This window comes from Plecotus auritus, assembly GCF_963455305.1.
Source record: "Plecotus auritus genome assembly, chromosome: 4".
NCBI lineage: Eukaryota > Metazoa > Chordata > Mammalia > Chiroptera > Vespertilionidae > Plecotus > Plecotus auritus.
The window spans coordinates 137,689,134-137,713,634 of NC_137775.1; the positions used below are offsets into that span (position 1 = coordinate 137,689,134).

Sequence of the window (24,501 nt, forward strand, 5' to 3'; positions counted from 1 at the left end):
GGATCAAAGGCATCTCAGAGAGTTGAACTCTCTCACATTACAGAAACATGAGAAGGAAGTGATTCACCTTCCTACAAGCACTATACCAGTAATTTGTGGGATGAAACCTGGAATCCAAGTTTTTTAATGTCTACAGCATTGCTATGTTTCCTATTGTTTGGTGATCCCCTTCATTCTTCCCTTCCTCCTTCCTTCCCTTCTTTCCTTCCTTCCTTCCTCCCTTCCTTCCTTCCTTCCTTCCTTCCTTCCTTCCTTCCTTCCTTCCTTCCTTCCTTCCTTTCTTCCTTCCTTCCTTCTCCTTCCTTATTTTTTCCTCTTCACTTAATGTAATATTTGTGTATCAGACAAGTATTGACAAATCAGAATGATTTAGCAACATTAATACAAAGTTGGTTGAAACAAGATTCATTCACTTGAGAACATTTCCATCTAGTGGAAGACATAGTCATACAACAAAGGAGTGTATGATGCTGATAAAGGGGCACAGATCTTACTCTATAAATGTTAGAGTTGGAGCATAAAGAAGGATGCCTTTACCAGCTCTATTCCCTGCCCTTACTCTTCATTAGTTACAAGGTCACAGAACATTGTTGTTTTTATTAGACAAAAAAAAATTCTTGAAATTGGAGCTGCTACTGATGATAAAGGTGTTGTTTGAAATAGAGCCATGCCAAGATGATGGGAATTTCTAGTGAATTTGCAGATCAAGTTGTTCAGAACATAACTCAGCATTTCCTCTTAGATTTGGTGTCCAGGGACAGGGGTCTCAGCAACAAGACCCTGTGCATGGAGAGTGAGCAGACCCTGCATGATGGCTCCCGGGTGCGGCACTACGATGTTCACAGCCTGTATGGGTGGTCCCAGACCAGACCCACATACGAGTGAGTGTGCTTAGTCACTGGCAGCAAGGGTCATTTTCCACACTGTTACTTTTGTCTTGTTATATATATACTAGAGGCCCAGTGCATGAAAATTCATGCATTGGAGGGGAGTCCCTCAGCTTGCCCTGCCCCCCTCTCACAGTTTGGGAGCCCTCGGGGGCAGGAGGTGACCCGACGATCAGGGGAAGGCGACTCCTCCATCACACCTCTGCTGCTGCCACTGCTGGCAGCACAAGCCTCGGCCAGCCCTGGTTACCTGAGCCTTGGGCGTCCCTGGGTGGCTGGCAGCCGCCATCTGAGGCTTGCCTGTGCCTCGGGCCGGCCCTGGGTGGCTGGGGGTCTGAGGGGACTGGGCACCCCTGCTGCACTGGCGGGGCTGAGGGGACTGGGCACCCCATCTTGTGGCTCTGGGCACCACCATCTTTGAGGGTGTGACAATTAGCATATTTCTTCCTTATTACTGTGGGCGCCGCCATCTTTGTGAGGGCGTGATGGTCAATTAGCTTATTCCCTCTTTTTTAGATAGGATTTATATATATTAAATGGACAAATGTTAAAATAGCAGGAATGATTTCCCAAAGCAGCCACACCACCTCTGAGTTGTATTAACCAAGTAGGTTGCTAAATTCACCTATTTAAAATGTGCAGGTACACATATGATTTCACTTTTATGTGGAATCTAATGAACAAAATAAACTAACAAACAAAATAGAAACAGACTCATAGACACAGAGAACAGACTGACAGCTGTCAGAGGGGAGTGGGGTTCGGGGGCTGAGTGAAAATGATGAAAAGATTAGGCAAAAACAAAAAACAAAACTCATAGACACAGACAACAGTGTGGTGATGACCAGAAGGAAAGAAGGGTGAGGGGAGGTAGAAGAGGATAAAGAGGGGATAAATGGTGGTAGAAGAGGACTTGACTTGGGGCAGTGAACACACAATACAATGTACAGATGATGTATTATAGAATTGTACACCTGAAACCTATATAATTTTATTAACCAAGGTCACCCCCATAAATTCAATAAAAATAAAGTGAGCAGGTGCTGATAATTGCTATAATGACAATCTTATTACAATACATAAATGTATCAAATTAATGTTGTGCAGCTCAAATTTATACAATGTTATATGTCAAATACACTTAATTTAAAAAATAACGTAAGCAGTTAGGCTGTATTTAGTATATTCCAATAACTACAATCAAGTTCTAGAACATGCTGAACATCCTAAAAGGAAACCCTATACCAATTAGTAGTCATTTTCTACCATTGTCCCTACCTTCTGACCCTGAGCAACCACAGATCTACCTTCTATATACATGTATTGCTGAATCTGGACACTTCATATAAATGGAATCATACAGTATGTTGCCTTTTGTATTCTTTTTTTCAAGATTGTTTTAATTATTCTGGGTACTTTGCATTTAATATAAATTTTAGGATTAGCTTGTTAATTTCTGCAAAACAGTAACAGGGATGTTGGTAGGGATTGCACTGAATCTGTAGAGCTATTTAGGGAGTATTTCCATCTTAATAATAGTAAGTCTTCTGACCCATCAACATGGGATGTCTTCCCACTTCTTTAGATCTCATTTCATTTTCTTTCAGCAATGTTTTATAGTTTTCAGTGTATATATTTCTGACCATTATTTTTATTTTATTTTATTTGTTTTATTTTTATTAAAAAATATTTAATGTTGACATTATTGCAGGAGTCCTCCCTTTCACCCTCCCCTCCCCCCTTTTCCAACATCCACCCTCCCCCACTTACCTCTTCCTTAGCCTTTACCAATTTATTGTCTGTGTTCATGGGTATACATATATCTTCTTTACCTAATTCTTTCCCTTCTTTGTCTAGCCATTATTAAAAAAATATTTTTCTACCCCTTTCTCTTTCTTTTCTCTTTCTCAGAGTCCAATTATATGTATGTTGGTACATTTGATGGTCTCTAAAATTCTGCTTACATTTCTTCATTCTTACTTCTTTTTGCTATTCAGACTGGATTACTATCTTTAATTTTGCTGATCCTTTTGCCATCTAGCTCACATCGGATGTTGAGCTCAGTCTCTTCAGTAAATTTTAGTCATTTTATTTTTCAACTCCAGAATTTCTATTTGGCACCTTTTTTTTTTTTTTAACAAGTTCTCTCTCTTTATTGACATCCTCTATTTAGCAGGAAATCATTGTCATACTTTCTGTTAATTATTTAGATATGCTTCCTTTAACCTCTTTGGACATGTAATAACTAACTTAAAGTCTTTGTTTACCAAGCCTCTCAATAACATTTTCTGTTGGCTGCTTTTTCTTTTCTTGTGTATCTGACATACTTTCATCTTTTTTGTTTTGTTTTGTTTTGCATGACTTAATGTTACATAATGCATTGTAACAACTCTGGCATAAAATCTACCTCTACGGGGCTTGTTGTTTTTGTTGTTGCTCTTTTTGTTTTTTTACTTGTTACTTGCTTAGCAGCGTTTCTGTCTAACTCTGTATATTCTCAGTTCCCCTGCAGTTTGTGGCCACTGAATTCTCTGATATCCTCTTTTTTTAAAGTTCCTTTTCATTTTTTAAGCCTGGCTTCCTTGGATACCCTTGGATATTATTCAGTATAATTCAGTGATCAGATAATGATCAGTAGGTAAGTTTCCTTTGTCAAAGCAAAACTTTCACTGGACTATTAAACAGACCAGGAAGATTTTATTCACGGCTATTACTAGTACAATAAGAGAGAGAGAGACCAGAACTCAGTTTGAACTCAACTTCGTTGAAATAAAGGTCGGAGAGGTATTTTTGTTTGCTTGTATGTTCTTTTAAAGAATTTTATCGATTTTTAGAGAGAGAAGAGGAGAGGGAAAGAGAGAAACTTCAATGTGAGAGCAGAGCATTGATCTGCTGCCTCCTGCATGCCCCCTACTGGGATTGTGCCGGGACCAGACCAGCAATCCTTCAGTGCATGGGAAGATGCCTAACCAACTAAGCCACACCCACCAGGGCATTTTTAAAGAATTTTTTATTGAAGGTCTTAGAGTTCTTGACAGCTGGAGTGGGGCATTCATAGGCCTCCTGTGTTTGCTAATTGGCCTTACTCAAAGGAAAAGTTAATTTAACCTGTTGTCAAGGTCTGGTTCTAGAGTCAAGAAGAAGCCTGCCTAAGGTTTAGTCAAGCTGAGCAAAACATTAAAGCCATCTTAGTCACCTTAAATGCCTCTGTGTCTTTTACCCCTTTTGCCAAGGACATAAGCATAAGGCACAGCTTCAGACTTCAGGCAGTTTGTAAGACAGCCTTACCTTTCACTGCCTGTTTGCAGCCAGAAGTTAAGTCACTGGAACCTTCTCCTCTCCTGGTTCTTTCTTGGGCATGCACTATGTAATCTTTACGATTCCCCAGGAATATGGAGGAACTTTACAAAGTTCTCTATGGTGGACACGCTGCCTTCTCCATCCAGCCCTGCTGCTGGCGATGTAGGCTGATCCCCAGGACCTCGTCCTTTTTCTGGCTAACATGGCTCAATAAACCCTTTTTTTCAGAAAAGCTTTTGGCTGTCAACGTGGTTTTTTGTTTTGTTTTGTTTTGTTTTTAAACAGTTTCTAATTCTCCAGGATTTACTTTTAAATTACCAGCCAAGCTTTTATTTTCCCCAGCTAAAACCAGAGCCTGAGTACCTGTGATGTTGCCAGAAAATTGTTACTGTTTTAGTAATTCCCTGTGTGGGGGTGTTTTCTCTCTCTGCTGAGTTGAGCTGCCAGTCTAATCAATTAGCCACCACACCCTGGGAATGGAGATTTTCCAGGGGACTGGAAGTTAGAAATAAACATTTTATTGTGCTGTGAGGATGGAGCTTTTAACAAAGCTTCAAAAAAGGTCAGACCTCTCATTTTGCTGCAAGTCTGCTGGCTTTTGGTGCCAGTGAGCTAGGGAAGGGTTGGGCTAGAAATAGACAAAGTTAAAATCCCATATAACGCACTGTCTTGCCAAGATTTATTAGTTTCTCTTGGAGAGACGGTTTTTCACTTCTTTCTGTGGCTGGTTAATTTCTAGAGTTCTGAAATGGTCAATAGCAGAACTCTTCACATCACCCACATCCATCCATCCTTACTCTACATCCCTGCCTTATGTCAGGCCTTTATTATCTCTCACTCAGACGTGTGCATGCACGCACACAATCTCTGTCCATTTTGGGATTTACTGTGCTGTGAAATATTGGAAGTGACCTAAATGGGTCCGTTTCCACTACAATAGCTGGCTTTTTTTCCTGACATCATTTATTGACTAAGTCATCTGTGTCTATTGATTTGTAGTGCTGCATTTAGCAAATATTTGGATTACATCATATGCTAGCATCTGTTAATTGACTTTCTCTTTTGTTCCAATGATTTTTCTCTCACACAATTGTTTATATTTTCTGCCTGAGGCTGTAGGCTGTTATGCCCAGATTTTGTGATTCCCAAAGACCACGAGGGAGCCGAGTCCGATGCAAAAGCAAAGAGCCTTTTAATCGAGCTAGCTCGAGCTCAGTCCCACACACACACCCACCCACCGGCACAGCGGCGAGGTGGAGAGAGAGAGAGAGAGTCAGCCCCCAAACACGCTGATTTATAGGGGGCCTGGGAGAGGTAGGAGGGGTGAGGTAGTGTCGCCTCCGCTGATTGGTCGGGATCAGGTTGCACATGGGGGCAGGGCGCGGCTTACCTTCCCCTTGCATTTCTATTGGCTAATTCAAAAGTGTGGGTTGGGCTCTTGGAGAGGTTTTAGGGTGGGAACCTGACTCCACGAGGTGGAAGACATGGAGCAAAAGGAACATGGAGTCTCCCTGCCCTTTCATAGGCGAAGAAATACTTAAACATCTTTTCTATATATTTGCTTTTGTGTGCAAAATTGATTCTGCTTTTTGAGGAGTTGCATGGGAGAGTGAATATTACCAAAAAAGCTATAGTCATATTTGCTTTTATTTGGATCCCAAATCTGCCTTCTTGCTATTTAAGTGACTTTTGACTAATTATCTAACTTCTCTGAGCCTCAGTTTCTGAACAGTACAAAATGGTAAAAGGAACCTTTCTTGTGAGGTAGTGAGACAATACACATGAAAGTAACCAATAGAATACCTGGAATAGAATAATTGTTCCATAGATATACCGGTCCTACCCCCTCTTTCTACCCCCATATGGACAGCTAGTTAACTAGATTTTTAAAAGATTTTTTAAAATTGATTTTTAGAGGGATAGGAAGGGAACAAAACATTGATTGACTGCCCCCTGCATGCCTTCTACTGGGAATTGAGGCCAAAACCCGAGCATGTGCCTTGACCAGGACTGGAATTGAAAAGGCAACCTCTCAGTGCATGGATGATGCCCAACCAACAGAGCCACACTGGCCAATGCTAGATATTTTTTAAGAAAGGAAATTTATATTTTAGGTGATGCCGTATCTCCAGTTGTCTGGTTCTGATGTTCACTGGGACTCTTAGCGTCACTTTTAAACAGCAGATGCTTTCAGGGAAGAAGCTCTCTGGCTAAAATTGAGCCCCATTGCCGTCTCATGCTCCAGGCTGAAGCTAGGCTCCTTAATGAAGTTCCGTGGATGTCAATCCTCAAATTCACCTTCTGCCTCTTCTTTATTCCCCTCCAACCAGAGCTGTGCAGGAGGTGACGGATCAGCGAGGGGTCGTCATTACCCGCTCCACGTTCCCCTCTTCTGGCCGCTGGGCAGGACACTGGCTGGGAGACAACACGGCTGCATGGGACCAGCTGAGGAAGTCTATTATTGGTATGTGGCTTATCCCAGGGGCCTCTGCTGGCAGGGAGGAGCCTGGGATGTTTGCTTCTCATCTGCATGGGTTGTGTCTAATCATCATGCCTGTACGCAGTGTAATCAACAGGTGCTGAGTTCTCTATTGGTGTGCGTTTTAATCTATACCCATCCTTTTATTTGTTCATCATGACTGGCCCAAGGCTTTCAAATGGGGGACAGAAGAGACAGGGAAAACTACCCTCCCAAAGGGCTGCTTAGTCCAACACAGCTATATCTTCTCATTGCAGGTATGATGGAGTTCAGTCTCTTTGGAATACCTTATGTAAGTCATATCGGGGCCATTACTAATGACCCAGTCAGATTCAGTGTGTCTGCACATACAAAAGTCCCACCTCTTGCCCTGATTTTGCATCTTTTCAGACAGGAGCAAATATCTGTGGATTCTTTGGAAATGCTGAATATGAGATGTGTCTTCGCTGGATGCAACTGGGGGCGTTTTATCCATTTTCCAGGAACCACAACACCATCGGGACAAGGGTGAGGCAGCAGTTTATGCCCCAGTTGTTTTGTGTCCTCAAATCACAATTTTCTTTTTAATGCTCACAAGTATCATAATTATTTGTTGAGCAAACTCATAAAAATCATCAGAATCTCCATTTCTTAAGACAACCCACAGAGTTAAAAAAACAAACAAACCATGAATACCGATGATTTTCAAGAATATACTTTTCCTCATCTTTTGGTGGAATAGTTGATAGTGCCCTATGGGGCTGAAATAAAAGAAACTTCCTTTGCCTTTAAAAATAGTGAGTATGTATTTTGCTCAAATCCATCCAAGATAGGTTAGTGCCTCATAGAGATCCATCTCTCTACACACGTGCAGGGTCAAGACTAGACCTGAGCAGGGGATTAAGGAGCCCATGATAGAGAGGAGGAAGCAAGACACTCTAGTAAGGTGGTGAGAGTTGGGGAAAGGATAGGCTAGAAATGAAAGGAGAAATGGTGTAGTAGCCTAAACATGGGACATGTGCCTTCAGGTACTTTTCTGATATCATTAGGATAGAGTAAAAAAGAGGTGATCTGTGATATGCTCCTTTATCCCCTTAGAGACAAGATCCTGTGGCCTGGGATTCAACCTTTCAGACATATTCAAGAAAAGTCCTCCAGACAAGATACACCCTGCTGCCTTACCTCTATACTCTGATGCACAAAGCTCACGTTGAGGGCAGCACTGTTGTCCGCCCCCTCCTCCATGAGTGAGTAGAGCCTATTTCCCCAAGCAGCAGGTCTGGGCATGTTGTATGAATAACCCTCTGCAACAGTTATAACAGTCTGAATAGACATTTTATGCCTGTTTTTTAAGGTTTAGAGAGGACAGGACAACGTGGGATATAGACCATCAGTTCATGTTGGGCCCTGCCATCTTAATCAGCCCCGTGCTAACAAGTGTGAGTTCCCATCATAGATCATAAACCCTCCAATCACATATAGGGAACAGGAAGGGCATTTGAAAAATCATCTCGTTCAACTCACTACTTCTAGAATATTTCAGGGAAAATCCTTTTCTTTTTTTTGAGGTCTTTGTTAATAAAAACAACTTCAATTAATTTCTTGTTTTAATGTCTTGCCACCTTGCATCCTTATATAGTTGACTTTTTTTAAAACAAATATTTTTTTCTGTGTGTTTGAAATGAATTTCCCAGGATCTTTCTTAATAAAATTACCTAAACTCTTAAAACCATTAATGAAATTCCCATTTTTATGTTAATTCTACAGAATTTTAAAAATTGACATTATTGAGATATTTGTAATGACCTGTTGGTTTTCTGTTTCAGAACACTTTTGAAGTCCATGCTTATTTCCCTAGAGCCCGCTGGTATGACTATAGCATGGTAAGAACTAACATGTTTTGTGAAGAATCAGGTTGGTCTATGCAGGCCAGGAAGTTGTCTCCTGAATTCCAGGCACCTATTTTATAAAGCAATAATTTTCAACTTCTCATTCCTGCAAGGTTTCTTTAAATAAAAGTATCCATAAAATGCCCTGGCAGGTGTGGCTCAGTTGGTTGGGTATTGTCCCGTGTGCCAAAAAGTTGCTTGTTCAATTCCTGGTCAGAGTACATGCCCAAGTAGAGGGCTCCATCCCTGTTGTGGGTGTGTGGGAGGCAGCTAATCAATGTTCCTCTCTCACATTGATGTTTCTTGCTCTAAAAAAAAATCAATAAAAAAGTATCCATAAAAGCATAACTAGGTAAAATCTGACACCCATATCACATTGAGTTCTCCCTCACCCCCCACCTTTTCTGGAGAATAAAGAGAAAAGACTAGATTTCCAGAGTTTTCAACAAAGCTGAAAATCAAAGATTTTCTTTTTCGATTTGCAGTATTTTGATAACTTCCTTGGAAAGGAAGGAATTGTTGTATAGCATGCATTCATTTCATCCATCTGTTATGGATGCTTGCCTGCATTCTCCATTCTAGGAATCTGGCAATACATCAACAGGTGAGTGGAGAATCCTGGAGGCTCCCCTTGACCACATCAACCTTCATATCAGAGGAGGCTACATCTTGCCTTGGCAGGAGGCTGCAATGAACACTCACTCCAGGTAAGAGAGAGAGGCAGTGTCTGATGGCCTCACTTTGACACAGTGAGGCAGACTCATGGGGGCTGCCCACCTCAACTAGGGTTCTGTGGATGAAATCCAAATCATAGGTAGTTTCACTGCTCTGGTTCTGTGAGTGCCTTCTGAGTGGAACCTGGGGTAGGATGAGTTCATGAAGTCAGGCTTGGGGAGATCATTTTTCTGTAGCGCTACATCAGAGGTCCAGGACAAAAATTTTCCTGGGGCAGCAGCATATACTTCTTTCTATACTATTAAAAAACTGAGAAATATTGATGAGCTCTTTGATTTGTGATGGCTATACAGGGATTTAGTGCTCACTCCCATTTAGCTTGGGTTGACCCAGGAGAGATTATCTCTATATCTATCTATCTATCTATCTATCTATCTATCTATCTATCATCTATCTATCTATCTATCCTAAAGGCCCGGCGCATGAAATTCATGCACAAGTACGGTCCCTAGGCCTGGCCTACAATCAGGGCCATCTTCTCCAGCTGCCCGCAGCTGGCCCTGCCCCCCGCCACCACCCATCCCCTGTTCCCCATTTGCCATCAGGTGATCGGTGCCTGACAGCCAGGGGAAGGGACCAAGAAGTGGTCACTGCACCTCATAGTGACTGGTCCAGCCTTTGTTCTGGTCATTCTACCAATAGGGTCAATTTGCATATTGCCCTTTTATTATATAGGAAATATATATGTGTATGTGTGTGTGTGTGTGTGTGTATAAAATAATAAAAGCATAATATGCTAATTAGACTGGAAAGCTGAATGACCTTTCAGACATCATTCCAGATGTTCTTCCAGATGAAGCCATGGTGGCGGGGGCTGAGGCAGAGGCAGTTAGGGGCGATCAGGCAGGCAAGCGAGTGGTTATGGGGTGATGAGGCAGGCAGGCAGTGGCGGTTAGGAGCGATGAGGCAGGCAGGTGAACAGTTAGGGGTGATCAGGCAGGCAGGCGAGTGGTTGGAGTGATCAGGCAGGCAGGTGAGTGGTTAGGAGCCAATGGTCCTAGATTGCAAGAGGGATATCCAACTGCCAGGTTAGGCCTGATAAGGCCTAACCCGGCAGTCGGACATCCCCCGAGGGGTCCTGGATTGTGAGAGGGTGCAGGCTGGACTGAGGGACCCCCCCCAACCCCCCATGCACAAATTTCATGCACCAGGCCTCTACTGTGTGTGTGTGTGTGTGTGTGTGTGTGTGTGTGTGTGTGTGTATACACTGAGTGGCCAGATTATTATTATGCATTCAGAGATCATAATAATCTGGCCACTCAGTGTATCCTATATAATAAAGAGGTAATATGCAAACTGAACATCACTCCAACACACAAGATGGCCACCCCCATGTGTTCAAAGATGGCCGTCCCCATGTGGACACAAGTTGGCTGCCACAAGAAGGCCGGCATGGGAGGGCAGTTGTGGGCAATCAGGCCAGCAAGGGAGGCAGTTAGGGGCAACCAGGCCTGCAGAAGAGGGCAGTTGGAGGGATCAGGCTTGCAGGGGAGGGCAGTTGTGGGGGACCAGGCCGGCAGGGGAGCAGTTAGGCATCGATCAGGCTGGCAGGGGAGTGGTTAGGGGTTGATCAGGCTGGCAGGCAGAAGCAGTTAGGGGCAATCAGGCAGGCAGGCGAGCATTTGGGAGCCAGCAGTCCTGGATTGTGAGAGGGATATCTGATGCCCGTTTAGGCCCAATCGGACATCCCTTGAGGGGTCCCAGATTGGAGAGGGTGCAGGCTGGGCTGAGGGACACACACACACACCCCACCCTGTGCAAGAATTTTGTGCACCGGGCCTCTAGTGTGTGTGTATACACACACACACAAACACACACACACTAGAGGCCTGGTGCATGAATTCATGCATGGGTGGGGTCCGGCCAGCCTGGCCAGGGGGAGGGGACACGGCAGTTGGCCGGCCTGCTGCTGGTTGAACTGGCCGAGGGGACAATTTGCATATTAGCCTTTTATTATATAGGATATACACTGAGTGGCCAGATTATTATGCATTCAGAGATCATAATAATCTGGCCACTCAGTGTATATACACACAATATACACACATATCATATCATATTAAGAAGAACCTGTTATATCAAGACAGACAACTCAAAAGAAGAAAAGTTAATTGTTAGTCTTGTGCAAAGCATGATTTTATATGAAAGAGGGCTTTGAGCTGAGTTTGGATAATAAATAGGATTTGAGTTGAAAATGAATGAAAGAGATATTCTGAGAGAATTAAAGAACCAAAGGTGAAACATGAGTTGGATTTGGGGAATAGTAAACCATTCAGTTTAACTGGAGCAAGATAAGAGAGGAATAAAATACATAAATTTTAAACAGGTTAGGATGAGGTCATAGAGAATTATAAACACTAGGATAAGTATGCTGCATTTTATTCTGCAGCAATCTGGAAGATACTGAAGGATGTGTTTTGTTTTTATTTTATTTGGGGCAGGGTGTCTTCTTTCTATAAAGAAGCAGTTTCTTATATTACTTATAATATGTATATACTACTAAGTGAAGGATGTGTATTTAATTTTTGAAAGTTGAAGTTTTGCCAAATATTTCATTAAATTTTAGATATTTTTCCCATTAGCTTTTAATTATCTTGTATTTTATCTCATATTACATATTTATGGAGCTTTATGTGCATTTTTAATCTATTATCTTTTTTTTCCTGGTTGAATCGTATTTTTCAATAGAAGCTGTCGTTCATTTGTACAACTTACAATCTAGAGAAAAATAACTTTTTTTTTTCATAGTCGACAACTATTTATGGGATTGATTGTTGCTTTGGATGACAATGGGAAAGCTGAAGGTCAGATGTTCTGGGATGATGGACAAAGCATTGGTGAGTGTAGACTTTCCAAGGTCCCCATACTGCGTTCAGAAAAATCACATTCGAGACTCAGGATATAATTGGCATTAGCTGAAAATCTATCTTATTTTTGCTACTGTTAATAAAGTAATGGCATTGCTTGTGCTTTTTGTGTTATAATAAAAAAAATTGCTAAATCTAAGGTCACAAAGATTTACCCTTTTTTGTGTTCAAAGAGTTTCCTATTTTAAGCTCTTATATTTAGGTCCTTGAACCATTTTGTGTTAATTTTTGTATATGGTCTGAGGCAGGGGCTCCAACGTTGTTCTTTGCATGTGGGTATTGAGTTGTCCCAGTCTTTTTGTGAAAAGATTATTCTTTCAAGATTGAATTCTTTCGGTACCCTTGTTGAAAATCAATTGACTTTAAATGTGAAGGTATATTTACATAATTGAGGACACAGGGGAAAAAACCCTTTACATTTCAAAGATATATAATCTTTTTCATTCATTCATTCTTATGCCAGTACCACTCTATCTTGAGACAGTTACTTTGAAGTAAGTTTTGAAATCAGGAAATAAACTTTCCTCTTTTTCAAGAAAATGCTTTTTTAAAAGCAGGTTTCCTCAACTTCAATAGTATTGACATTTTAAGCTATATAATTTGTTGTTGCTGGTGGTGGCTAGGCTGTTACTTTAAAATGTTTAGCAGCACCCCTCCCTCCCACCCCGTACCCACTAGATGCCAAAATCACTCCCCTTTTGTAACAACAACCAAACATGTCCCTAGATATTGCCAAATGTTCCACCAGCAAAATCACTGCTAGTTGAAACCAGTGTGCTATGGGAATCTAGAGTCTTTTTTACAGCTTGAGCTGATTAGGACTAGATGATGTCATAGTGGGTAAATGACAACACAGTTAGGGTGTGAAATCAGCCCCCTATGGACAATACATTTCAAAAGTTTAAGAGAAAAACCAATTTTCTATAAAATTTTAGGTTTCTACAACAAATATGTTTCAATCTCAAGGTTAAAAATCACTAGTTCCTGAAATTTTAAGCTTTTCAACTTCTATAGAGAAGTTCTTTGCTTCACCAGACTTCTAAATTCAAATTTAAAGTACCAAGATACAAGGTAAGTATACATTTGATTGAAATTTTCTGTTAACAGGTTTGTAACTATTTGTTAAACGTTTTCTTACTTACATAAGATTTAATAGCTAGTTCAAGGTTCATTTTAAACCCCCATATTAACAGAATCCCATCCTTTAAAAATTATTTAAAACTGCTAAAAGAGGCTATAATATTTACTTAGGGTACATTTTCTAGCCAAGACCAAATTTAAAAATGGGGTTTCATAATTGTTTGTTTCTATAAGAGTCAGGGTAATTTAGAAAACAAAGAAGAGGCTTTGTCGATTCAGGGAGAGAATATGTTGTAATAACGGTAAGAGATGGAATGTTGACAAGGGCCAAGACAAGAACATGATGTGAAATTGACTTTTACAAAATAGGAGGTATAGAAGTCACATGATGAGAATGAGTAAAGTGGATATCAACTGGGAAGTATTTCCAAGGAGATGTGTGGGCAAGAGATCTAAAGATCCTGAACATCATGAAGAGATATTTAGATTTGATATACCATGTCACTATCACTGGTGATTTTGAAAGATCCAATTCAATGAAAAAAGGAAATAAGAGCTGAAGTGTAGGAGATGTAGGATTGGATTATGACTTGAGTACACAGACATAACAAGCAGAGGCTACCTTTTTTGAGACATATGGCACTAGAAAGGAGATATGGTAACTTGATGTAGAGAGAATCAAGTTAAGGATTTGTCAGAATGAAGTGCTCTGGAGCATAATTTGAGCTTGGAGGAGCAAGGAGGATATGGGGAAGAACAGATGGAGTAAGTCATGGGAGGCAAGAGGGCTTGGGATGTAGAATGCTATGGAAGGATGAGCTAAGAGTAGAGACAGAATAATAAAGATGAAAATTACAATAACTTTGATGATGATATTGAAAAAGATTTTGAACACTTATTATGCACAAGCAACATGTTCTGTACTTTATTGCCATGAGTTAGTCCTATTTTTTTTTCTTCATTTTATGGATGATAAAATGTTAAGTGACTTGCCTGAGACTGCACAACTACTAAGTGCAAGAGTGGAGATTTGAACCCATGCCAGTCTGACTTGAGAGTCTGAATCCCAAACTGCTCTCCTCTACTTGTATCATCATATTCATGTGAACTCTCATGGCTATGTGCTTGCTATGTTGGCACAGAAAATAACTGATCAGTAGCCTTCACACTTCACCTATGATAGGAGACCTTAGTTCAACCTAAGTTCTCTGGTCTTTGCAACCTCCTGACCCTTACCTCAAAACACTCTCTTCCATATGCACATCCCCACACTAACCTGGAATGAAATATTCCCTCAGCTCCTGTCTTTAGTGCTCCTCAGAGAAGTCAAGATTATCCTGATCAGTAATTGTGATCCCATTGAGGCATTTTCTGACTCCATGTAAGATTATCTGCTGCAGTTGAAGTAATGAATAGTTGCTTAATCTATTTTCTTGGTTTCAGATACCTATGAAAATGGAAAATATTTTTTGGCAAACTTTACAGCAAGTCAGGTAAGACTTTTAAAATTGAATTTTATAAATCCTCTTCCAGTTAGCTACAGATTAAGCATTATTCATTAACTGTATAGATGTAATATCCCATGTCTTAATAGGAAGACCTCCCTTCCTTTATAAATCAGATCTGTTGACATTAAAATAAGAAAGAAACAGTCCTTATTTTGATAATTATCCAATATACTATCACTCTATAAAAAGAAACTTGTCATTCGTATTATACTATGGGGAGGAGGGGGATGAATCCTTATATGTATAACATGTTTTCTGGGATTGAGACAGCATTTTCTGGATGATAAAGTTTTGAAGGATAAATGCTACATCTGCTACTCATTGCACAACAAACAACCCAAAAACTTAAGCAGTATGTAATAATAAATACTTATTTAGCTCTTGAGTTTACAATGTTCAGTTGATCTGGGCTGGAGTTGGCTGATCTTGGCTGGCTTACCTATATCTGCAATCAGTTGCGGTACTGTTAGGCTGCTTGGATGATCCTGGCTGTATTCACTCACATACCTTGGGGTCATATGGCTATTGAGTGATCTAAGATGGCCTTATGGGCAAGTCTGGGCATGACCTTTTCATGATTGTAGAAAAGGGGAAAAACAGAAGTAGAAATGCCTGAGAACTTCTTAAAATTTCCATTTGCATCAAGTTGACTAATATCCCATTAGTAAGTCACATGGCCAAGCCCAGACACAAAGGTGGGATAGAATGCCCCATCAAGCACCAGAGCAGGAGGGTATTGCAAAATTACATGAAAAAGTGTATAGATAAGGAGGGGTAAATAATTTGAGACAGTGATTCAATCAGTCTATCATGCATGTTTTGTGATTCCATGGATAACCTACAAAATTCTAATTAGAGTAGGAAGATCATTTATGTCAAACCTGGAACCTTCTTTCATTTTTTCCTCATTGATTTGAACTAAGGAATAGTATAACACAAACTTATTGTGTCTTTTATACATAATTAGAGGCCCAGTGCACGAAATTCATGCAAGAGTAGGCCTCCTTCCCCTGGCTGCCAGCACTGGCTTCCCTCTGGCACTCGGGACTCAGGATTCCCTCCTGCACCTGGGACCCAGGCTTCCCTTGCACCCCCAGCTTTGTCCAGAAGGACGTCCAGAAGGATATCCAGTCTAATTAGCATATTATGCTTTTATTATTATAGATAGTGCTTCAAGTATGTGACAATGTCTGTCATATATTCTTTCTGTTCTCTCTTCTTAGAATCATAACCTCCAGGGAAACTTCCTCTGTTTTGTGTTTAAACTAGTTTTCAGATCTGATTATTCTGTTGGACTGCAATTAGTATTATAGATTTGTCTTAAAACATGGTACCCAGGATGGAGAGAATATCTTAGAGCTGCACTATCCAATATGATAGCTACAATAATATTGGGTATCATCAAATTTACTGTAGCTGGTACTCAGAAAGTAGTCTTCATGAAATGTTTAATTAAGAATATACAGCAAACCAGTACAACAATAGTAACTTGAGGCTTAACATTTTAATGTGGAATATAGGCAATCAACAGATATATATTTTTTATCTTTATACATTATTTATAGAACATATTGCAAATCCAGACCATGCACAATAAGTATTTGAATGACTCAAATCAACTGAAAGTTGGATATATTAAAATCTGGGGGATCCACTCTACTTATGTGACACAAGTCAATGTCACCTATAACAACCAGCAATTCACGACAACAAATTTCACAAGTGACCCCTACAATCAGGTATGTCTCAAAGGAATGTTGTTATGTCATGAATTATTCTGCAAAGTTACCACCACTATTATTATCACTGTTATATTTATATTTGAAAGGTTATAGATATACTAGGGGCCCAGTGCATGAAATTCGTGCACTGGGGAGGGGTCCCTCAGCCCAGCCTGCCCCCTCTCACATACTGGGAGCCCTCAGGGGATATCCTATTGATGGCTTAGTCCTGCTTCCTGTTGGAGCAGTCTGGCCTGCCTTTGCGGGAGGCGACTGGGCTGATCAGGGGAAGGTGCCAGCCCCATCACCCCGCTGCTGCAGCCACTGCCCGTCACCGCAGCCACCAAGGTATTTTCATCAACATAGACTCCAGTCGCTTCACCATGAAAAAATGATAACTTTCTTTAGGCATTTTCAAGATGTGCCTTTCATAAGATATGACATTTCTTTTTTTATTTTTCTTTTTATCCTCACCTGAGGATGTGTTTCCATTGATTTTTCCCCCTTCCCTCTGATTCCAGGCTTGGCCACTTCCCAAGCCTCTAAGCCTCTGCCCCAGGCTGTAGGTTTGGGAAGCAGGCACCACCCCCCCTCCCTCCCCGCCCCCCCCCCCCCCCCCCCCCCCCCCGCTACCCCTCCGATCCCAGGCTCAGCCCCTTCCCAAGCCTACAGCCTCCTCAACAGCCGCCCTTCCTATCCCAGACTCCGCTCCTTCCCAAGCCTCCAGCCTCTGCCCCAGGCTGTAGGCTTGGGAAGCGGGCACCCCGCCCCTCTGATGGTGGCTCAGCCCCTTCCCAAGCCTACAGCCTCTGCCCCAGGCTGTAGGCTTGGGAAGCCGGTATCCCCGTTCCCCCAAGCCTAAAGCCTCCATGGGATGCTGGCTGGGAGTGACCTGGGTGCCGAGGAAGTTCCAGGGACCCAGGTATGTATGCAAATTAACCGCCATCTTTATTGGGTCAATTTGCATACTCACTCTGATTGGCTGTGGGTGTAGCAGAGGTACGATCAATTTACACGTTTCTCTATTATTAGGAAAGATACAATAGGTATGTTCCAGAAAAGTTGTGACTATTAAATTATATTGTAAAATATAAAATATTAGTGGTCCTCTCCAGTGAATCAAGGGAGCAATGATCAATGGTGTGATGAAATCCTTTCCATTTGTTTCCCAAAGAAACTATGTTAAGTTTGGTCTCCCAGGCTAATATAACAAAACTTATGTCTGTGACAGAGGCTCAAACAAAGGAAAACGTTATCTAATAAAATTGTTATTGGAGATTTTTCTCCCTTCTTCCTGAAATTACTCACATCCATGGTCAAATCAGTAGATCTTATAGGTTGGTAAAAATAGGCAGAAAATTGGTGGTAATTGTAAAAATGAATATATGTTACCTGTGATGTGAGTTCAATTATTTGGTTAGTGGCCACAGCCAACTAATTGAAGACAAATTTCAAGTAGAGTTATCAAGAGTAACCGCAGAAGGAAAAGTATCCCACTTTTGAACACTAGATCTATCATAAATATGGATTCAGTAACTCATAGGGAGTGGTTTGGAAAGGTAAAAATGGATAAGTATAATTCTTGTTTTCTAAAAGATAAAAACAGTGTCCTGCTGGTACTTGAATTTTGGACAATGACCCTCTGAACATTCAAACAGATCCGTCTCTCTAATCTCGTTAATTTTTTTTAAGTTACTGAGAACTGATTTTTAAAATAATTTTGTTTATTTTCAATTACAGTTGACATACATTATTATATTAGTTTCAGGTGTACATTTTAGTGATTAGACATTTCATAACTTAATAAGTGATCATTCCAATAATCTGACACCCATGTAACACCATACACAGTTATTATTGACTATATTCCCTATGCTATATTTCATATAATTTAGTTCTCTACTTCAGAACATTTTTCCTGAACTATTGAGCTCAAAACCACCCTTTGCAAGTAAATACTTCCAGTTAAGACTGATACAGAAGATTTTTGAACACTTTCTTTTGGGGGAAGTTTGTAGCATATCAGATGCCCATTTGTTTTGTGCTTGTCTCAACCTATCAATAACCAAAGTTGTGGCTGGACCAGCTCATGTGGTTCTTATTATGAGTAAAAGATGTTTTTCAGCAATAATCATCAGGAAACTTTGAAAAGATACAGGCTTATAACTTACAAGTCATGGAAATTTCACAGCACACCTGGGCCATACAAGGAGGTCCTGGTGGTGGTGGGGTCAGGGGAGAGAATGGGCAAGAGCCTAGTGTTCAGCTTTTTTTGTGGGGTAGGAATCTAGGGCTTCCAGGGCTCACTCTTTATTGGTGAATTTGACACATGGTGAATTTCAAGCTTGAGAAGAGAAACAAACTAGGGTTCTAAGTGATCAGTTATTGAAATCAACTAAGATCTGGAAAACAAAGGAGCCTCAGTGGGCTGGAAATAGATGCCTCTTTGAAATGGACAGATCTGTCAGTTGAAGCTTAAGTGAGGCACTTACCTTAGACAAAAGAAACAAAAAAGAGAAGAGATAGAGAAAAAAAAAAGAAATCCAAATCTCAGGGTTTACACTACACTATTATGTGCCAGGCAGTATACTATGTGTTGGGGATGGTGAAAACATGAAACCAGCCTGCCTTCAGGAGGTTAAAATCTAGTGGCAAAACAAAGATAATTTTATGAGTGTTGGTTTTAATCAAAGATACAAATTCTTGTGAGCAGTGTAGTTCTGACTAAATAAAGTAGAAAGACACATTTCCAGCACAGGGATTATTCCCACAGCACATTTCTCTATATTCATCTGTCTGGAATCAATGTGACCTGAAAAGGAACATTCTGTTACTCTCGGGGGGGGGGGGGGGGAGATGAACATCATTTGTGTTGTTAAATGTGATGTTTCAGACGTCCTAAAATACCAATGTTATCTCTTCTTTTCTGGCAGACACTAACTATTCAATTGACTGACGAGATTGAGATTTTCAGGCTGGAAAAGTTAACTGAGGTCACTTGGAGTCATCATAGTCCCGACGTTACTACTACACCTATGACCAGTACCTTCTCATCAACATCTCCAGATACTACATCTACTATTAATGCTACCATTTCTGAGTCTATTGTCACTAGTTTTGCTTCAAGTACTACTTCTGCTAATCATAGTACTGCCTTTCCTATTATAACCACTTCTTTCCCAACAAGTACTATTGAAGTTACACCTGGTACTATTGTTCCTAATACTCCTTTCCCTACAAATGCTACTACTGCTAGCACTGGTACTGCCTTTCCTATCACAACCACTAATACAACTACTCCTTTCCCTATAAATACTACTACTGCTAGCACTGGTACTGCCTTTCCTATCACAACCACTAATACAACTACTCTTTTCCCTACAAATGCTACTACTGCTAGCACTGGTACTGCCATTCCTATCACATCCACTAATACAACTACTCCTTTCCCTATAAATACTACTACTGCTAGCACTGGTACTGCCTTTCCTATCACAACCACTAATACAACTACTCTTTTCCCTACAAATGGTACTACTGCTAGCACTGGTACTGCCATTCCTATCACATCCACTAATACAACTACTCTTTTCCCTACAAATGGTACTACTGCTAGCACTGGTACTGCCATTCCTATCACATCCACTAATACAACTACTTCTTTCCCTATAAATACTACTACTGCTAGCACTGGTACTGCCTTTCCTATCACAACCACTAATACAACTACTCCTTTCCCTATAAATACTACTACTGCTAGCACTGGTACTGCCTTTCCTATCACAACCACTAATACAACTACTCCTTTCCCTATAAATACTACTACTGCTAGCACTGGTACTGCCTTTCCTATCACAACCACTAATACAACTACTCTTTTCCCTACAAATGCTACTACTGCTAGCACTGGTACTGCCTTTCCTATAACATCCACTAATACAACTACTCCTTTCCCTATAAATACTACTACTGCTAGCACTGGTACTGCCTTTACTATCACAACCACTAATACAACTACTCTTTTCCCTACAAATGCTACTACTGCTAGCACTGGTACTGCCTTTCCTATAACATCCACTAATACAACTACTCCTTTCCCTATAAATACTACTACTGCTAGCACTGGTACTGCCTTTACTATCACAACCACTAATACAACTACTCTTTTCCCTACAAATGCTACTACTGCTAGCACTGGTACTGCCATTCCTATCACATCCACTAATACAACTACTTCTTTCCCTATAAATACTACTACTGCTAGCACTGGTACTGCCATTCCTATTACATCCACTAATACAACTACTCCTTTCCCTATAAATACTACTACTTCTAGCACTGTTACTGCCTTTCCTATCATAACTACTTCTTTCCCAACAAGTACTATTGAAGTTACAAGTCATACTACTATTCCTAATGCTACTACTCTTTCCCCAGCAAATACTACTACTGCTAGCACTTATGTTACATTTCCTATCACAACCACTCTTTTCCCAACAAGTACTACTAATACTACCACTGGTACTGCTGGTCTTATTACCACTGCTCTTTCCCCATCAGGTACCAATGCTACTAGCACTAATAATACGCTTCCGATTACAACTATTCCTTCTCTTACAAATACTAAGACTGATACTACTAGCATGCATTCAGTTACTACAAATATTTTAAATACTACCACTGCTAGAAACACAAAAACAACTGCAGGTATCACCACAGTTACTTTGATTACAAATGTTACTTCTGAACAAACTACTACTGAGATCATGTCAACTCTACCTCCTACAGGCACCCTTGGTGTCACCACCACAGATAATGCACTGACCAGAATCAGTACCACTACTTATCCTCCAGCTACCTCTACCCATGCTTTAAGTACCACATCCAGGAACACTCAAAGCACCACCAATACAAATATTACCAATATGACAACTCGTGTTACTGACATTATAAGTACTCCCACTAGAAACAGCCCAGCTACTAATGATATAATAATTACTAGTACTCAAGACATTTCCACTTCCTCACATACGAACACTACAGGTATTAAATCTACTACTGAAGTTAGTGGAAATGCCACCACAGCATATACTACCACCATCACTACATCTGTTTTCAGCACAAAAACTACAAATTCAAACACTACTTCTGACACCGTCCTTACAAACACTTAAATTCCAAGTACTACAGTTATTCCCACCACCAATACTATAAAGAGTACAGAGCATTCAGTAAATATTGCTGATACAGATAACTCCAGGAGTGTTTTTATTCCAAATACTACAATGGCCTCAGATTCCTTAACGTCTTTTCTAGATACAGCAACTCACCATCATGTAACAACAAATTCTACAACCAGTTTTTTACCTCTTATTGCAACTAATGCTACCACAGCTATTACAAATGTTACCATTTATTCTTCAAATACTATCACTCCTGATAGAACACCAATGGGTGCCTATAGTACTGCATTGACTTATATTGCAAACACCACAAATACCACTGTAGTTCCCTGATTACTACTAAAGGCAGGATAACTAGTATAGACATCTCTTTAAAACAACTATTACAGATATAGAAAATCAATTAACAGGTACATGATTTTATGCTACATAAATTTTCACAAATATTTTCACTAGCTTTTACAGATATGGCTACTCCAAGCCCTATAGGCATTGAAGGTATATCTCAAGATGTATCCAGTACTTACTTTGTAGCTACTTCTTTTGGAACCAGAATATATACAACTATTTTTAAAATTATAACTCGTATAACCCAATCAATTACACTACAGGTATTTTATGTATTTTACTACAGACTTCACAGATGATTTTGATATCCTGTAGAATACCACATTAAGCTCTATAAATACTATTGCTTTAGATATAGTCATTGGAATCACCCAACTTGTTCTTGGGTTACAGGATATAATACTATAACTGAGAGCACTGGTGATACCTGACACTCAAATAACTGCTACAGCAGTAGTTATTAATACTACTGTACATTATTTAATTAGTAATGCTAAAAATCACACTTTATTTTCCTATGGACTTTTCCAAATACCATGGCTACCAATATCGTAATTTGCTATTACACAAACTGGAAGTATTAGTGCTTCTAAAGGGATCCTATTTGTAGCTATAAATAGAAAAAAATACTACCATTGTAGATCTTCTAAACACTCTGACTCCAGGAACTGCAATAATTAAATTAGGAATATTATAGGCTACTTTTACTATACTAGAAAATAAGAATATGATCATTGATGTTAAAAACATAACTTCTGAAACTGCAACTACTACTTTCATAGGGACTACTGATACTCTTACTACAGATTTGAGAAGTACTTGCATTTATAAACATTAAAAGTACTTCCAGGGAAAATTAATCTTACTTATGATATAATCTTATATCCTTGTTGTTACCACTAATGGCTGGATTCCCTTACTAGGATCTAACCCTTCTATAGACCAGAAATCACCCAGGTGGGGTTAAATCTGTAAAGACATGGCATAGAGGAGACAGTTTCTGTTCTGGCATCAGAATTCATAATCTTATTTGCTTTTTATTTTATTCACCAACTTTTCTTTTATTATTTTACTGTCCAGACTCTCCTTCAAGGGGTTAGGACTACCAGCATCTTCTTTGTCTTTCATATCCAAATTCACTATCTTTGATCTATTACTGTACTTTTTTCTATCACCCAGACTCCCTTGAACAGACTCATGGTTGAGTGCTATTAAGGGATTAACTCTAGTACAGCATTTTCAAAATGTAGTTTGGGGGCCCATGAAAGCCCCCAAAACTCTTCCTGAGGTCCACAAGGTCACATCTATTTTCATAATATTATATTTGTTATGTGCCTTTTTCACTCTCATTAGTATACAATGGCATTTTATAGAGATTCTATGCTGTGTGCTGTCACCATAGATGAATACAGAGACAGATACAAGAATCTAGCTATCTTCTGTTCAACCAGGCACTAAACATACTTACAAAATATAAAATCATGTCATTCTTTTCACTCACTTTTTTGCTTTGGAAAATATAGTTGTTTTTCATAAAACATATTATTTATGGTAACATAGAGTTGATATATTGTTATTTTGAATGAATGAAAAAAATAAATATTTTACAAAATGTACAAACGAGTCCATTTTAATTTATAGTGCAGTAAGTATAAATAGATATAACCCACCTAAATAAAGCATGGGGTCTTCATTAAATTTGAATGTAAAGGGGTCCTGAGACCAGAGTTTGGGGATCACTTCCCTAGGGCAACAATATCCTAGTTTCACTCTCAGGTCCTGGTTACATGTACTATGAACCTTCCCAGAATGTAGGAACGCCAGCACATGTGGCTTAATGTTCTTACGACACACAAATGTCTACTACCTACGTGAACACATTTGCACAACGTTCTGACCTACTTCCACGGCTGTGCTGTTGTCTGGATGGCTTAGTGTGTTCCACATGAGGGGCACAGATCATTGGTTAGTTTCACTTCCCTTTTGGAATCTACCCACAAGTGACAGTCCTCTGAAAAAAATTGATAGACCCTATATCAGAGAACATATGCCTCTTAACTTGATCTTCCAACTCAAAGCAAAACAAAACTAATACTAAACTGTCCCAGTGGATCTGGTCATAGACTCCCATACTCCTATCTTTCCTGAAAGAGTTCCCAGTGCACTTGTCTTGTTGGCACCACAACCCCTGACACGGGACAAAGGGTCCTAAGGCACACAGGATCCTGCAGCTGGCCCACACCAGGGCAGACTAGTTGGCCAAAGGCTTCATTTAAACACTTGGGTTTGGAAAATGGAGGATGAATTTGTCCGGACAACCGTAGTTCTGTAGTTACTGAAATTCAATCCTTTGTGTATATAAATTGACAATGATTAAAGCATAAGGTTTTGAAAAGTAAGTACTTCTGAAAAAAGGAAAGAACAACAAAACAGAACAAAGAAAAGCTGGACTTAACTTCAGACGTTTGAAGACACTTGAGGATTGAAACTTGAAGTCTATGTGCAAGGTGTGGTCCTGGAACCAG

The 24,501-nt window shown here is 40.1% G+C and overlaps 1 protein-coding gene across 1 annotated transcript in view; it reads left to right on the forward strand.

Moving 5' to 3' along the window:
- Nucleotides 1-21,961, forward strand: part of MGAM2 (maltase-glucoamylase 2 (putative)) — a gene marked incomplete at both ends in the record, with an annotated part of 75,985 nt that extends 54,024 nt beyond the window's left edge. Inside the window, 13 exon segments of the mRNA XM_080665166.1 lie at nt 743-881; nt 6,518-6,651; nt 6,924-6,958; nt 7,057-7,173; nt 7,744-7,892; nt 8,000-8,084; nt 8,472-8,528; nt 9,117-9,241; nt 12,018-12,106; nt 14,660-14,709; nt 16,290-16,463; nt 19,379-21,488; nt 21,762-21,961. Coding sequence (XP_080521292.1) covers nt 743-881; nt 6,518-6,651; nt 6,924-6,958; nt 7,057-7,173; nt 7,744-7,892; nt 8,000-8,084; nt 8,472-8,528; nt 9,117-9,241; nt 12,018-12,106; nt 14,660-14,709; nt 16,290-16,463; nt 19,379-21,488; nt 21,762-21,961 — 3,464 coding nt within the window.
- Nucleotides 21,962-24,501: the final 2,540 nt, after the last annotated feature.